We start from the raw sequence: 15818 nt of genomic DNA, 5'->3' as shown, positions 1-15818 counted from the left end.
AGGTCATACAAAAATTTGGGATTTATTCTGCGCGTCAGTAAACCTTTCTCAGACATAAAATGTATTAATATACTATATTATGCTTACGTAAGAAGTATTCTTGAATATTGCAGCAATATATGTAACCCACGATACATAAAACATGTCCAAGAAATTGAAAACATACAAGCAAAATTTTTAAACATATCAACTATCGCGCACAACACAATTATGTGGACTACCCCGAATCTTGCAGGTTTCACAATATGATGACACTTGAGGACAGGCGCAAGGTTCTGGATCTCTCTTTCCTTCATAACATAGTTCATGGTAGGATCGACAGTACAGAGCTAACTGAACTATTCATACAATTACGAGTGCCGTCAGCTCGCACTAGACACACGCCTCTATTCCAAGTCCCGCTGAGTCATACTAATTATTATGAAAATTCGGTAATCTGTCGCACTCTATGCAACTATAATAAGCAATTCAACAGTACTGAACTTTTTAATAACAGTAAAGGCTGCTTTAAAAGGAGTGTTAGTAAAAATCTAAAGGAAGGTTAAATTTAGAGTAATTCACAAACACACACACACACACACACACATGCACACACACACATGCACACACACACATGCACACACACACACGCACTCTCACCAAACCCCACACGCACAAATATCATGTCTTTTTATAAATATTGTAAATCCATTATTAGATGTAAGTCCTACAAAATAGTATTATCATAACCTATTTTAAGTTCTGTGGATTTTGTGATGTTTTAAATAAATATAATATTACAACAAAACCATATAATATGCTGTCCTAATATAAACCACTGTTCAGTTATCTATAATAAATAAATTTAAATGTTTTATTAAAAAATGGCTGTGTCGTTAATCCTACTACTCCACAGCTGAATATCTAAGTGATCGGACAGCCTGGGACTAGATTATGATTATTTTATTGAGCAATGACAGTGCAATATTGAATATTATTATTTTTTAAAATGCGCAAAAATGCTGGGAGAGTTTGTTCTGCTTCTTCTTCTCTCTCAGAGCTCCATTTGTTTCCGAAGTGGTAGTAGTGTCTAGTATATTAGAAATGACAACAAAAATAATTCTAAGGGAATCAATATTGAGAAAATAAATGCCTTTTATGCCTTTTTTAAATAGTCTTTTTATTTACGGGATATTTTTCGCAAAACGACGCTAACTGTGCACCTATTTTGCGTTAACACCCTGTTCAAGCCTAGTGCGAAATATCAAAATAGGATTTAAAATCACTAATTGAACCTCAAAAACTACCACCACTTCGTAAATGGCCTCAGACCTGAGAAGAAGCGGCTTAAGGAACTCTACGGGCTTATTTTTTTAATAAAATAGCATCACAATATAATATCGTAGAATAAAATTTACAATTTAAATAGCCTGTCGCTCCATTCCCAATCTGTGATATCATTAAAAAAGTAATTTATGTTAACCTTTACCACATAAACGTTTTTAACAATTCTTTTGAAATTGTTGAATGAAAGAAACAAAAATGTTAAAAAATTATTGATAGGTTATAAATTTGTGCCCAATTAATCATTAATAAACTTATTGTCAGCTAAGCACAATGCTAAAACACTTTACTTATTCGAATTTGTTCCTGCGAATAAATTAAACAAGCTAAGTAAACAAAATCACTGCTCGAACCTTATCCGTGAACATCGTACTGGAATATTGTGCAAAATTATCGTTCATTCGCAAGCCATTTGCCGCGGGCGTAAACAACGCCCCGTGGTTTTGCTCGTAAAATATTTTACATTTCACTTCACCTAATAAACAGGTTTACGATTGAATAACGATAATATTGTTAGTAAAACAATTTGGCTGGTTCCTTATTGAAAATTTCAATGCTATCAATAGTCGCTGGGTAAAGAAAATAGTAGCAAGTGAGAGTTAAACTAACAATCTGTTACTTAAGCAGTTTTAATACATAAACAGCATATGTTACCTTAGCTGTAAACAGAGGTGAAGAATACGGTATATTTGTTGGAGTTATATTGCCATAGCCGTGATATTACAATTTCACCAGTGATATTATTATAAAACGTTAGATTGTCAATCGACAATTAAAATTTAACGGCCTGATTTTAGTGACATTGTAATGTCACGGGTATAGTGATATTGTAATACATTGATATTTTGTCAATTTTACTGGTCGATATTTTATGAGGCCGTCTCTGATTGGTCTGTTTCTTTTATTTATTGTCTATACAGTAATAATAATAATGACTGTTCATTATTTTTTAGTTATGCATTAGTGACATCAACTAATTATAATCTAAGCGAACTCCTTTATTCACTAGTAGGTCCCTAAAACAAATTATATTGTTGACCATAACGCACGAGCGGAGCGTAGCGTGCCGCGGCAGCGGCCGGCGGGTGTCAGACCAAATCGGCCCTTGTTCATTACTATTTCAACAATAATATCAGATGGAAAATTTCATATACGCTCCAATATTTACTATAACTGTTTTCCAAATTGCGTATGAAAAAAAATTGACCTTTCAGAATGCTCGACGTCTCGCACTGCTAACTCATTTGGAATACTAGATGCATTCAGATGTATTATATTATCACTATATGACATGACATTACAATGTCACTAAAACCAGGTCGTTAAATTGTAAGAAATGAAGTCGATTGACAATCTACCGTTTTATTATAATACCACTAGTGAAATTATAATATCACGGCTTTGACAATATACCTACGACATATATAAAGTATACTTACAAATCTTTTTCTTAGATATCGCTTACGGTACTGCTAGAAAAGACAACATAACATTTAAACATCTGTGGGATGATGACAGATAAGCATTTTGTACCTATACAATATGAATTTTGTCATTAAAATTGACCTCTTGAAATCCAAATTCAGGATCGATAGCCGGACGATTTTATCTGGATAGTATGCACTCTTTGGCTAACCAAAGAGTACTTAACTATACTATAGATCCGATGTCGAGAGGAGAGATACAATAATATGAAAAGGAATTAGCTCCTTAGAATTTCAAATATTCAACTAGCCAACGCACACACTTGGTCCCGAAAAGGCTGTCAGAATATCTATACGCTAGTATATGGAACAGATTATAATATTACATGTGAAGCTACAGACAACAATGACGTTGAATCACGCTATTCGTCCATCTATCACAAATGAACGAGTATAACATATTTCATTCAGTAATCAGTGATTTAGTTTTATTTCATAAATACCCGCTAATGTTCTCGCTCACACGCAAATATATATTATTATTATATGGTTCAATTTTAAAACTGCGACAGATTACGTTAACTATGAGGCATGACTGGCTAAGCTTAAAATGGTCAAACTTAGAGACAGGATATAAATGTATGACCTATGTTTTCTCTATAGCACCATTGACCGTAAAGTAAATTGTGAGTACCTGCTCTCTTCACTCCTGCTGTCGTATTGCACTTAAGGCGAAGGGTAAGCAGAAAACATGCAAACAAGGTGTTTTTAGACAAGTTTTGTGGTGAAAATATAGTATTTTGGGCTATGAACACTACTTTATCATGTTACACATACCCTTAAGTCTTATTTGTAGGTTGCTAATGATTTCTGTTGGTTATAGTTCACGCTCCAGAGCTATTTTGATGTACCACTTTTCTTTGTAGTTAAATATGATTTTCCTCGGAATTACGAATTTGTTTAGTACTACTCTCAGAATAGTTATTCTTATAGCTTGTACTTTTTTGTGAAGGTACATTTATTCAGATTAGTAATCTATAATGGAAATTGTAAGCATATAAACTGTTTGCGTCTGTTAAAATGATACGTTTTCCGCGCAATAATTTTGTGACACTAAATGTCAGCGTCCTTGAGCGATATGAGCACACGGCTGCCGGCCCGCCATCTATGTAACAAAGCCAATATTTTCAAAATTCTTGCGTGGAAAACAGTTTATATGCTTACAATCCTCGTTATTCACTACTGATCTGAATAAATTAACCTACACAAAAAAGTACAAGCTATAAGAATAACTTTTCTGAGAGAAGTACCAAATAAATGCGACACGCCATGCCAAAAAACTTAAACTAACTCCAAAGAAAAGTGGTAGTTCAAAAAGGATCGGCAGTGTTAACTATAACCAACAGCAAGCAATAGCAACCTACAAATAAGACTTATGGATATGTGTAACAGAATTAAGTAGTGTTCATAGCTCAAAATGCTATACTTTTACCACAAAACTTGTCTAAAAACGCCATGTTTGCTTGTTTTCTGCTTACTCTTCGCCTTAAGGTCCCTTGCGTATGCGACAGCTAAATTATTCAAAAAATTTCTGTACCCCCCGGGTATATCGAATCCAGGCTTACAGTCCCCGGTTAAGCGCATTCTTCAGGGGTATAATTCAAAAAAGGTCGAGTTGGACGTCAAAGAAGATGTAAATACTACGTAGTAAGATAGAATTGAAATTAAAACGTGCAGTGATTTAACATAAGTTTGAAATAGTAGTAATTACAGTATGGCGATTGGCGACGAAGTATAATCTGGCCAACTTTGAAAGCGAACAGTTTATTGTGGATTTCGGCTATCTTCGTTTTATGTTACAAGATTATAGCTGTCATCTGTCAATCTATCAATGATTTCATACAATCATGTGAATCGCTTTTTTCTTAGAGAGTTTCGCTAGGCTCTTGGACGTGTTTCATGACTCTTTATATAGTCAGAAAAAGATTTGCAATTTAAATATTTGGTTTATAATCTGATTGTTATTAATTATTTTAAAATTTAAGGCACTTGGTATTAGTATTATTTAATAGTGTTTTGGCAAAGTTATGTACATCGTAATTGTTACATATTTTTTTTTTAAATTATAATAAGGGACGAGACGAGCAGGACATTCAGCTGATGGTAATTGATACGCCATGCCCATTATAATGCTGTGCCGATCAGGATTCTCAAAAAACCCAAAAATTCTGAGCGGCACTACAATTGCGCTTGTCACATTGAGACATAAGATGTTAAGCCTCATTTGCCCAGTAATTTTACTAGCTACGGCGCCCTTCAGACCGAAACACAGTAATGCTTACACGTTACTGCTTCACGGCAGAAATAGGCGCCGTTGTGGTAACTATAATCTAGCCGGCTTCCTGTGCAAATTAGCCTCCCACTCCCACATATCAGACACGTTACCCTTTTCTATATAAAACTAGTTTGTATGGATATGTGGTTGTACTTATTAAATATATAAATAAATAAGATTCTAAATTTTATTATTTGAATTCCATTTAATAAAATCTCTTTTCTAGTAATGGTTGACATGATCGTTTGCCAGATATAGTAGGAACCATATCTATATTTTTATTTAAGCGTAGGGTGTCACGCGAATTATATTAGTAGTAAATATAGTTTTGAATGGTTTTGAACATTACTAACCGACTTCAAAAAAGGAGGAGGTTCTCAATTCGTCGGTATTTTTTTATGATTGTTACCTCAAAACTTTCGACTGGGTGAACCGATTTTTATAATTCTTTTTTTATTTGAAAGCTGGTGCTTCCTGTGTGGTCCCATTGTAATTTGGTCTAGATCTGACAATGGCATCCATGAGAAAACCATAAAAGTCTTAAATTTGCTGTATAGCAAACGTATGTATGGGGATGATAAATTTACATTTATTTTTAGATTTTTCATTGCTGCATTGAAAAATTTAGTATATCTACACATATTTAGACAAATTGTTGGTTAGTGTACTTCAAATTCAATAAAAAAAAAATTAACAAAAAACCCGACTTCAAAAACACTATTTCTAAACATTAGATATAATATGCGCTAAAAAGTATTAAAAATAATTGCGTAGGCGAGAGGCGAGAGCGGGTCGCGGCGGAAGGACACCGATTTATAATAACAATAATCGTAACTAGAATTGGATTTATTAATTAGATTGTATAAAAATACGCAATTATTTTTACTTTTTAGTGCATATTATATCTATTGTTTTGGAATAGTGTTTTTAAAGTCGGTTATTTTTTTGTTGAAATATTAAGGATGATGAAATATTCGTTTTACACTTTCATTCTATTATAATTCCCGTCAGTGTCGGTGCAAATCGCACCAACCGAAATCGCCGTTGGCTTGCTGACGTCACGTAGACGTTAATTTAACAAAGTTCCGTCTTAGCTTCAACAGACGAGCCTTAAAATTGAAAATATACTTTATAAATGTAATTCCTTTATTTTCAAAGTTCACGCACAGATCGTTAAATGCGAGTGAAACGTTTAAACGGATCGCGCTGTGGAAAACTGTAACTCAATAAAAGCTCGACAGTGTCAGAGAACTTCCGCGCGGTAATCAGCGTATAAATGTATTTTACGTTATGAAGTCATTTATCCATTTACCGTTCGCGAGTAAATAAAATTATACTTGAAGAATTAATAAAAATGTATTATTGCGTTCGTAAATAAATAAGCCTTCATTGCTGTTACTAATAACGTAAATTTTTATATTCCTTCTAATTAATCATTGTGTATTTTCTTAACTTGTCTTTTCACTCTTCTCTTTCATCGTCTCATGGTTTTTTTTCGAGAATTTTCATATTAATTCACCTTTTAAACCTTCTCTGGACTTAAGAACAAAATAAGCTAAATCGGTCGAGCCGTTCTCGAGTTTTAGCGAGACTAACGAACAGCAATTCATTTATATAGGTATATATAGATATGACTTATTTCGACTTTCGAGTGTGCTGTTATTACGTTATATATACTAATGTTATGTTTTAATGCGTTGGTTTATAATTCGTTGGTAATTAAGTAAATACCGGGGAGTGTTCCGAAGAGCTGTTTAACCTGATTCCTGCCGCCGAATTCCACCTTCGCACGACACGCCACAAGTTAAGATTTCATCCCCACCATCTGGATGAGTAGCGGTCCTCTACAGTGCGGTTTTCAAGGAGCTTTCTCCCTCGTACTATGAATGAGCTTCCTTGTGCGGTGTTTCCGGGACAATACGACATGGGTACCTTCAAAAAAAGCGCGTACACCTTCCTTAAAGGCCGGCAACGCTCTTGTGATTCCTCTGGTGTTGCAAGAGAATGTGGGCGGCGGTGATCACTTAACACCAGGTGACCCGTACGCGACTTCGTCCGCGTATGTAAAGGGTTTTTAAAAATAATAAGCAAGATTGTAATTGAAGATTATGTCCTATTCCAGTTGCGGTTCCCGTTTTCGCTCCCGTTCCCAACATATTACATAAATCTTATTTCGAGGAAGATTGCTATGGCAAACTAAACCTACTATTGGTACCTATAGTTATTGCTCAGCGACGTGAATTTCAGTTTTTCACAAAGCCTGCGGGAACCATGAATATTTCGGGGATAAAATGTACGCTACATTTTATACCGGAAATATTGTCCTTTCTCTGGAGATCATCGCTGTACTAAATTTCATCAAAAACGGTTCAGTAGCTCCGGCGTAAAAGCGTAACAAACAAACTAACATTCACATTTATAATATTAGTAGGGAATATAACCTAGATGTCTGAGCAAAGATTTTTCTTTATAAGAATGAAACATCAGCGACATTAGGTATATTTCGGCACTGTATTATGTTGTAATATGAAAAAAAACTCTTCTAATAAGAATATAATATAAAACTAACACCGTCAGATAAATAAACATATATGAGAATGCTAAATTCAATCATTAAATTGTGTATTATTCCTTTCGGACATGTATCGAAATATACTATTTCTGCCCACGCTAGAAACGGATCTTTCACCCCTCCGGATCTGTTGTCAGCTGTGTGTTGATCGATCAGTCAGTCAGTTTCTGGTTTTATAAATGTAGATATATTTTTTTTATGAAAATACGGGACGAGACGAGCAGGACAATCAGCTGATGGTAATTGTTACGCCCTGCCGGTTACAAGGCAGTGCTGCTAAGGATTCTTGAAAAGCCCATAAATTCTGAGCGGCACTACAATTGCGCTCGTCACCTTTTAAGTCTTATTTGCCCAGTAATTTCACTAGCTACGGCACCCTTCAGACCGAAACACAGTAATGTTCACACATTATAGCTTCACGGCAGAAAAAGGCGCCGTTGTGGTACCCATAATCTAGCCGGTATCCTGTGCAAAGGAACCTCCCATTGGGGGGGTCCACCAACCACGGGGCGTGGATGGCACCCCAATTTACAAATAGGAATCTTAATAAGAAGGTAATACAATTAATATGGCCACGTTAAGTATATCGCCTCACAGCTGACTTATAGACCACTCGGAACGGCGGACGCTAACAAACGCGGTCATGGTGGATTTTACTATTTTCTTTTACAAATGAGAACTGTCACCTAATGGTAAGTGATCACTGCAGCTCAGCCTCTCGTGTTACACCAGAGGAATCACAAGAGCGTCGAATATACACATTATGAATTCGAAAACCGAAAATACATATGGGGCGAGGTTCGAACTAGGGCTTCGTGGTGAGAGAAACTGTTCTGTAACTGACGCTTATTATTATTATTCAGTATATCTAAGTACAATAACACTATTTAAATAATTATATTAATTCAAATATCACATTTCATCAGTCAGTCTTTTTTAATTAAAGCATACCCATCATGGCTAGTAGTATTAAAATACGACGATACAGAAAACGTTCTTAAAATTAACTTAATATTCAATTACTAACATTTATTTAATCTTGTGCACAGTTTGACAAACTAACAAAGACTTAATAAAAATAAAAAAATAAAAAACACACACACACGCAAACACACACATACCTCTTTTAAGTGAGTTTGCTAATTATGTTTAATAATGTATAGCCTTTTTGAAGGACCTAGCCTTTGCAACTCAGGATATCACGGAGGGTAGGGCACAAAACATTTTGTACCACATATTATTAGTTGAATAAATGATTATTATTATTATTTCACACATCATTGCTGCAAGTCACTCAATATCCGGAGCGTTGCAAGTTGTAATGTAACATTTCTATTAGGTACCGTCTTATTTAGATAACTGTTGATAGAAAGCATCACTTACCTCATATCAAGCTCGTTGGTGTATCCGTTGGAGATGAAGGTGTCATCATACTCAGGCAAAGAGTACTTGGTCCTCCTCATCATCAAAAGCTTCGGCATGAACTGTAGAAACACCTTCCTCATCCACGGTGACATAGTGTGGGTTGAAGGTGACCTATAAAACTCTTATTTTATGCATGCTCATTGATTTGTGAAACAGAAGTGCAATGGTGTGATATAGTACATTGTCCTCAAATGGGCTTAGATTTGTGCTTAGCTAAGTGTTTATTGTAAAAAGTGTACCTAATACTATAAAAAATTACGGGTTGCACTTCAGGAGTGCCAACAGAAATGAAAACTTATTTTGGCGCGTTAGACATTGTTTAGATGGGTACAAGGTTATTGAATTATGAATTGCATTTTATTTATGAATTGTATTTTATTAATTATTAGACAATTTAAAATACATTAAATATTCTTTTATGAATCATCGTTAACAATTTCGACAGCTCTTATATCATTATCATTAAAATTATTACAATCTAAAATAGAAACTATAGGTTCACGGTAACTAAAATAAGAATTTTTTTGTTTGATTTGAATTAATAGTAATAATATATCTACATTTTATTTATCTAGACGCGTTTGCGGTCTGCTATATGTACATGCATATATGCGCACACTATAGCTGCGTCTCGTAACGGTGTTGCGATTCCAGAGACTTTATCTCATCTAAAAATATTCGTACCGCGTTAAAAGAAGTTTTCACTTCAAAAATTGCTGATTAATTAACAATTTTCCGTTTCTACAGTAAGCATTCAGTTCAAACAAGGTAGATTTTATCATAATCAAGTCATAAATAATATTGTACATTTCAATTTTTAAATTCGACTTACAGAATACAAGTTTGAGACAGAATTATATGCAACAGTTCTAGTACGAATCAAATTCAAAGATTGTTGCACAATATTAAGACAAATATATATCAATGTTAATAAATTAAGTCTATAACTTATTATTAGGTGCTTTTGTCAAAATATGTAGTTTATAGATATACCCTATACTTTTTAGAATGTCTTTAAAGTTACTCTATATTGAGGCTGTAGAGGCGTGGCGTAATCCCAGCCCCCATAACAAGGTAAAGGACTTAACCAATACCCAATTTCATTCAGAAGTAGGGGACCTGTTGAACCTTGGCACTATGTGTATCTAGGCTATAAGGCTGGTTTCAAAAATTCCCGTGTCATGTCATAATCTATTGTCTTGTGTATTCTGTATGTCACTACGTCAGTAGAAAAGAAAGTAGTCACTTACCGCCACTAAGCCGGTGTTAAAAAGTTTCTTGTGGAAAAATTAAGTATTTTAAATATGCTTTGAAGTCTGATGGTTTTTTTTTTATGGAATAGGAGGACAAATGAGCGTACGGGTTGCCTGTTGTTAAGTGATCACCGTCGCCCACATTCTCTTGCAACACCAGAGGAATCACAGGAGCGTTGCCGGCCTTTAAGGAAGGTGTACGCGCTTTTTTTGAAGGTACCCATGTCGTATCGTCCCGGAAACACCGCACAAGGAAGCTCATTCCACAGCTTTGTAGTACGTGGAAGAAAGCTCCATGAAAACCGCACTGTGGAGGACTGCCACACATCCAGATGGTGAGGATGATATCCTAATTTGTGGCGTGTCGTGCGAAGGTGGAATTCGGCGGCAGGTTTTAAACGTTTTATAAATCATAGGTTCTTTTCTTTAACTAGTATTATAACAATCATAAAGTTATGAGATAAGTAACTCCAAATTATTTGAAATCCACTGTTTTGTTGAAGTTGGAGTAGTGTTGTACCTCGGTTACTGTCAATCAATTGTACCTTGGTCGGTGGCCAAGATACATTTAGATGTTGTACTTTGGCCAGGAGAATATTTCCTTAAATTACTTCACATTCACGTTTTATAATATTCTTAAGAAAATATAAAAATGTCTCATTAGAAAAAAGAAACTATGAATATCATTTTATTTTTGTTCAGAGTTTGTGAGTTATTTTTGTTAAACATGTTAATTAAACGAATAAAGCGGTTTTAGTTAAGAATAATTATATTTTCCATAAATTACCACCAAATTTTCAATGTGTTCTAGGTACATAGGGTATGTTGTACCTTCGCCATGAATCCCTTTTTTCGTTTTAATTATTAAACCAAATGTTTAATATTTTGGTGGTGAACACTCAAATAATTGACCTTTCAAAACATTCAAATATGGTTTGAGTACAGTTCGTCAAATTTAAATAAAAAATAAATATCTAAAAAACTGTCCTAGGTACAACAGGTTCCCCTAATCTATGAAACTACCGAGTAACACGTTAGATTTGTGTTTATAAAAACGAATGAATGAAATGTTTTTTATATTCTTTTGTACGTTCTAAAATTGAAACAAGGAAAATGCTAAAAATCGGAATACTTTGGTAGTTATCATTTTTTACACGGTTGAAGAACAGGGCGAGGTTAATAGTACAAAATGGTTAATTAATAATAATCAGAAATTAACTTGAAAATGTTGGACGACTATTCATACATGCTCTTTGTAAATTTTAGGGACAATTTCATTAAACTTGATTTGCACTTCGAGTTTAATTTATTGTTATCAATCAATTATCAAAATTACAACTCTCTTGTTTTGTTGGTAATAATATATTCAATTATAACTTGAGATGACCCGTACATTTGTTCCTCCTGTTTCATAGCAAAAGAGTACTCTAGTCAGCTTTTCTCAAATAAATCACACTCCCTTAATTGACTCGACTTTACATGAATTAGCATTAAACAGCCAAAATAGAAGAAGAAGGTTTCCCTTCAAAAATATAATCAAAATAAAGCAGACCACATAATGAGAAATAGAGAAAATTATAAACGTATTATCTTGAAGGCAGGCCCTTAAGAATCTTAAGATTCGACTAAACAGACGTTTGTATATTAAGCAACTGTATGTATGTTTGTTGCATCATTTTACATATTATATTGTAATTGAAATGATTTGTAAATCGATGTAAATGTAAACCTTGATATAAAAGAGTGGCAATGAGTTTCTTGCTACTTCATCTCATCTCAGCTTAACCCTTTACGTAGTAGCGGTAGATTTAATAAGAAAATATTTTTTTAACATTGATAAGTGTCATTTCCGTGACCTACATGAATAAAGTTATTTTGATTTGATTTGATTATGGCACTAGTCTTCGAATATCTCGAAAAAATACAATCAACCTGATGGTTAAATGCTTCGATAATATATTCGTTTTGCCTCTTTCAGTCGGTTATGTAACGCATGAAAACAGGCCAGGCTTATTACTTTAGTGTGCGTGACGTGCGTTCGATAAAAGTTCGTGAGAAGAACGTACAAGATACTTAACACCCACTTTTTTAAATCAAATACAAAGACTGTAATATACAAAACAAATTAGTAAGGTGCTACATCCAATATATGAATCGTGTTTAAAAGCGTTATAAATATCAAATATTTCAGAAAAGTTCATTTAGTATTTTTTTTTATTATCTACTGTTACACATTTAAATAAAACACTTTTTATAGGATTAAAACGCGTGTAATTTTAACTGTGTTTTTAAGTAGGCAATCCCCGTGAAAACGTACTCTGAAAAGGTCACGAAATGTCGGGTTAGCAATAATAATAATAAAGTAACTTTTACGCAAAAACGAATGTTAAAACACAGTTACAATTATATGCGTTTTAGTCCTATAAAAGTGTTTTATTTAAAAGAGTTCGTTTGTAATGATATATAATAAGTTACAGCATTCTAACAGTAATAGTAATTAAAATGACGTTTAAAATTCACAAGTAAAAATATACTAAACAATTTGTTATGTTTTTAAAAAGATAATCCTCACTTCTGGGATTTATACACAAATAAAATCTGAAAGCAAAATTTTATGAACGATGCGGGACTCGAACCCACTACCTTTTGCGTTTCGTGTGAGAGCTCTCCCTACTGAGCTAACGGTTCGAGTGACGTATCGTCATATAATCTTGTATGCTTTGTTCAACTCTTAGGTTGTGGCTTCATCTACAGGATCTACTTTACAGTTGATAACCTGTAATATAATAACCCCAATATTTGCATATTAGTAAATTGACTTGAGATGTCCCTCTAGCTAATCATAATGTTTAGATCATTAGCTCAGTTGGGAGAGCACTCGCACGGAACGCGAGATTCTTTGGTTCGAGTCTCGCATCGTTCATAAGATTTTGTTTTCAGATTTTATGTGCGTAAAAAAGATTTTGTTTTTAAATTTTATGTGTGTAAAAAAAACTATTGTTAATTAGTAATGATATAGTTTCCATCTAGTTTTGGTAAAATTACGCGCATATCATGAACTTTCCTCGTAATACCTCGTTAAGCTATACACGACAAATTATGTCAGCGATAATTGCAGCTGTCGTTGGATCAGCCATTATTCTCGGAGCTCGCTTTAGCCGCATCATGGCCGTTTTGCCGCTAACACTATAATGGCATCAAAAGGTTCTTTAAACCTAAACCTTTCAAATAACACAGTGTATAATTTTAAAGTAAACTGTATAGTTAACTTTTAATTCTTTACATTTATCTCGTTTATAACATAATTCTACTAAGTAATTGATATTGTTTTTTTAATATTTTTCTCCAAATTATTTTAGTCATCTTTCTCACTGCGGCCGGCTGACTGACGTCCATGGTCATTGTTGGATGAGGATGGTGGTATTGCGATTTGCATAGCAGCTTTTCGAGTATCGAGAACGGACTAGTATTTAGAGAACAAATTAGGTTAATTAATATAAACGAGATTTAGAGAATTCGTTTCACAAAGAAATTTCACTTCTGACATGTGTATTTACTTTGTACGCACGCTATATTTTTTTATTAAGATTTGGGGATTGAAATTCACTATGTTGCACAAGTGCGCCTGCCCTCAAAACTACTACCTAAAAATAACATGTGGAAATCAGCCTCGATTTCCACATGTTCCACACTAAATAGGGAACGTATGCCTCTGAGTTTAGGTACTTTAATACCTTCAACCTGATTCTGGCAATGGCCTCGAATTCCAGTAGGATGTGTTTGGGTCTTCACTTGCTTCACAGCAGAATCGTTCGTTGCAGTGTTGTTAAAAAGTATATGAGTCATAAATTAAATTGCAACGCCGGCAGAGTCAGTGTTTGTACATTTTAACATGTATTTATAGTCGATACTTTATCACAGGCTTATCAACAGTAAATTAGATCGCTCAAACCCAATCACCTCATATTAGGAAATTAATATTCAAAGACTCAATGTAATAGAAAGCTTGCCAAATTACATCAGCTAAAACCGCATCCAATTTTAGAAAATAACGCACACAAACAGCCCAAATTAAACTTTATGTAATATTTTTTCTTTATGTTATTTTTGAAAAAAAATTGTGTGAGAGACTCACGCTCTATTGAGTACGTAATTGTAAATAATAGTTATCTTTATAAGAAACATCCGATATACAATGTATAGTGATAATTGCTTGCATCATTATCTCAGCTGGTAGACGTCCACTGCTGGACAAAAGCCTCGCCCTAAAGATCGCGATGACTATCGGTTGTGATACGATCTCGCAGGGAAACTCCCAGCATAACCCTCTCCATTGCTCTCTGAGCGACAATGAGCTTCCTCATAAGGCTCATAGTTAGCGACCACGTCTGTGTTTCGTATGTCATCACTGGCAGCACACACTGGTTAAAAACCTTCGTCTTGAGACACTGTAGTATTTTGGACGATAACATTTTACGGAGCTTCCCGAACCGATGAAATTACAGTACGTATAATTTACTTGGTAAGATACGAGTACATACATATATAAATAAACCGTATTTTATTCCAATAGAATTCTTAATATTATGGTTCATAATTAACGCTTTATAATCGAATGAATGGAACAGCATGGCATAACTGCCCTAATAAAATTGGAATAGGGTGTTTAGTTTTATATGGCAATTTGCTGGCCGTTGTCAACAATGAAAATTTATGTGTTTCATTAATTTTTATGTCTACTACAACATACACCATTTTGTCTAGTTCCAATTGTATATGTTAAATAGATTACATTATCACTACAAATATACTTTAGGTTATTATTTTTAAATATATAAGTAACTAGCTGACCCGACAGACATTATTCTGTTCATAATAAAAATAACTTGGAATTTCGTAAAATCCGTTCTTAGCTGACCTCTACTCGGTGAAAAGAATATTCCTACCATCGTTCCAAACATCCTAATATCGTGATGAGTGACTATATACGTGGAAATCTCTTTTATATATATAGACAAATATATCGCTTATAATCTCACAGTGACAATATTATGATTTTCACTTTAATATAAATATATTGACATAATATAATTAACATAATATATTCAATGACGTTCTATACACATTTAAGGATATATAATTCACAGTCCGATAGCGGAACGGCAAAAGTGTGCTTAAAGCTCTCATTCACTATTTTTGATTATATTTTTGATAATATAATATTTTTTTATAAGATAATATTTTTGAATGTGATAAAATCTTTCAATTTGATAATGTTTCGGGCTCTGATGTTATAAAAGCTTTTAAATCTATTAAAAACAAGGCGACAAATGATCTTTGTGGCATATCAGTTAAACTTGTCAAGTCTTTGATTAAAATTATTGCGCAAGATTTAGCTATAATATTTAACAATTGTATAGAATATGGTGAATTTCCTGACCTAATGAAACATAGTAAAGTAGTTCCACTGTTTAAATCAGGTTGTA

The 15818-nt window shown here is 33.9% G+C and overlaps 1 protein-coding gene across 2 annotated transcripts in view; it reads right to left on the bottom strand.

Moving 5' to 3' along the window:
- LOC126967546 (acetylcholine receptor subunit beta-like 2) overlaps window positions 1-15818 on the bottom strand; it is a 102442-nt gene that overhangs the window by 52162 nt on the left and 34462 nt on the right. For both annotated transcript variants that reach the window (XM_050812069.1, XM_050812067.1), the window contains one exon: window positions 9038-9190. In XM_050812069.1, the coding sequence (XP_050668026.1) occupies window positions 9038-9190 (153 nt within the window). The remainder of the gene's footprint in view (window positions 1-9037; window positions 9191-15818) is intronic.

Source organism: Leptidea sinapis, chromosome 13, assembly GCF_905404315.1.
Source record: "Leptidea sinapis chromosome 13, ilLepSina1.1, whole genome shotgun sequence".
Lineage (NCBI taxonomy): Eukaryota > Metazoa > Arthropoda > Insecta > Lepidoptera > Pieridae > Leptidea > Leptidea sinapis.
This window is presented reverse-complemented; position numbering and strand designations above follow the sequence as displayed.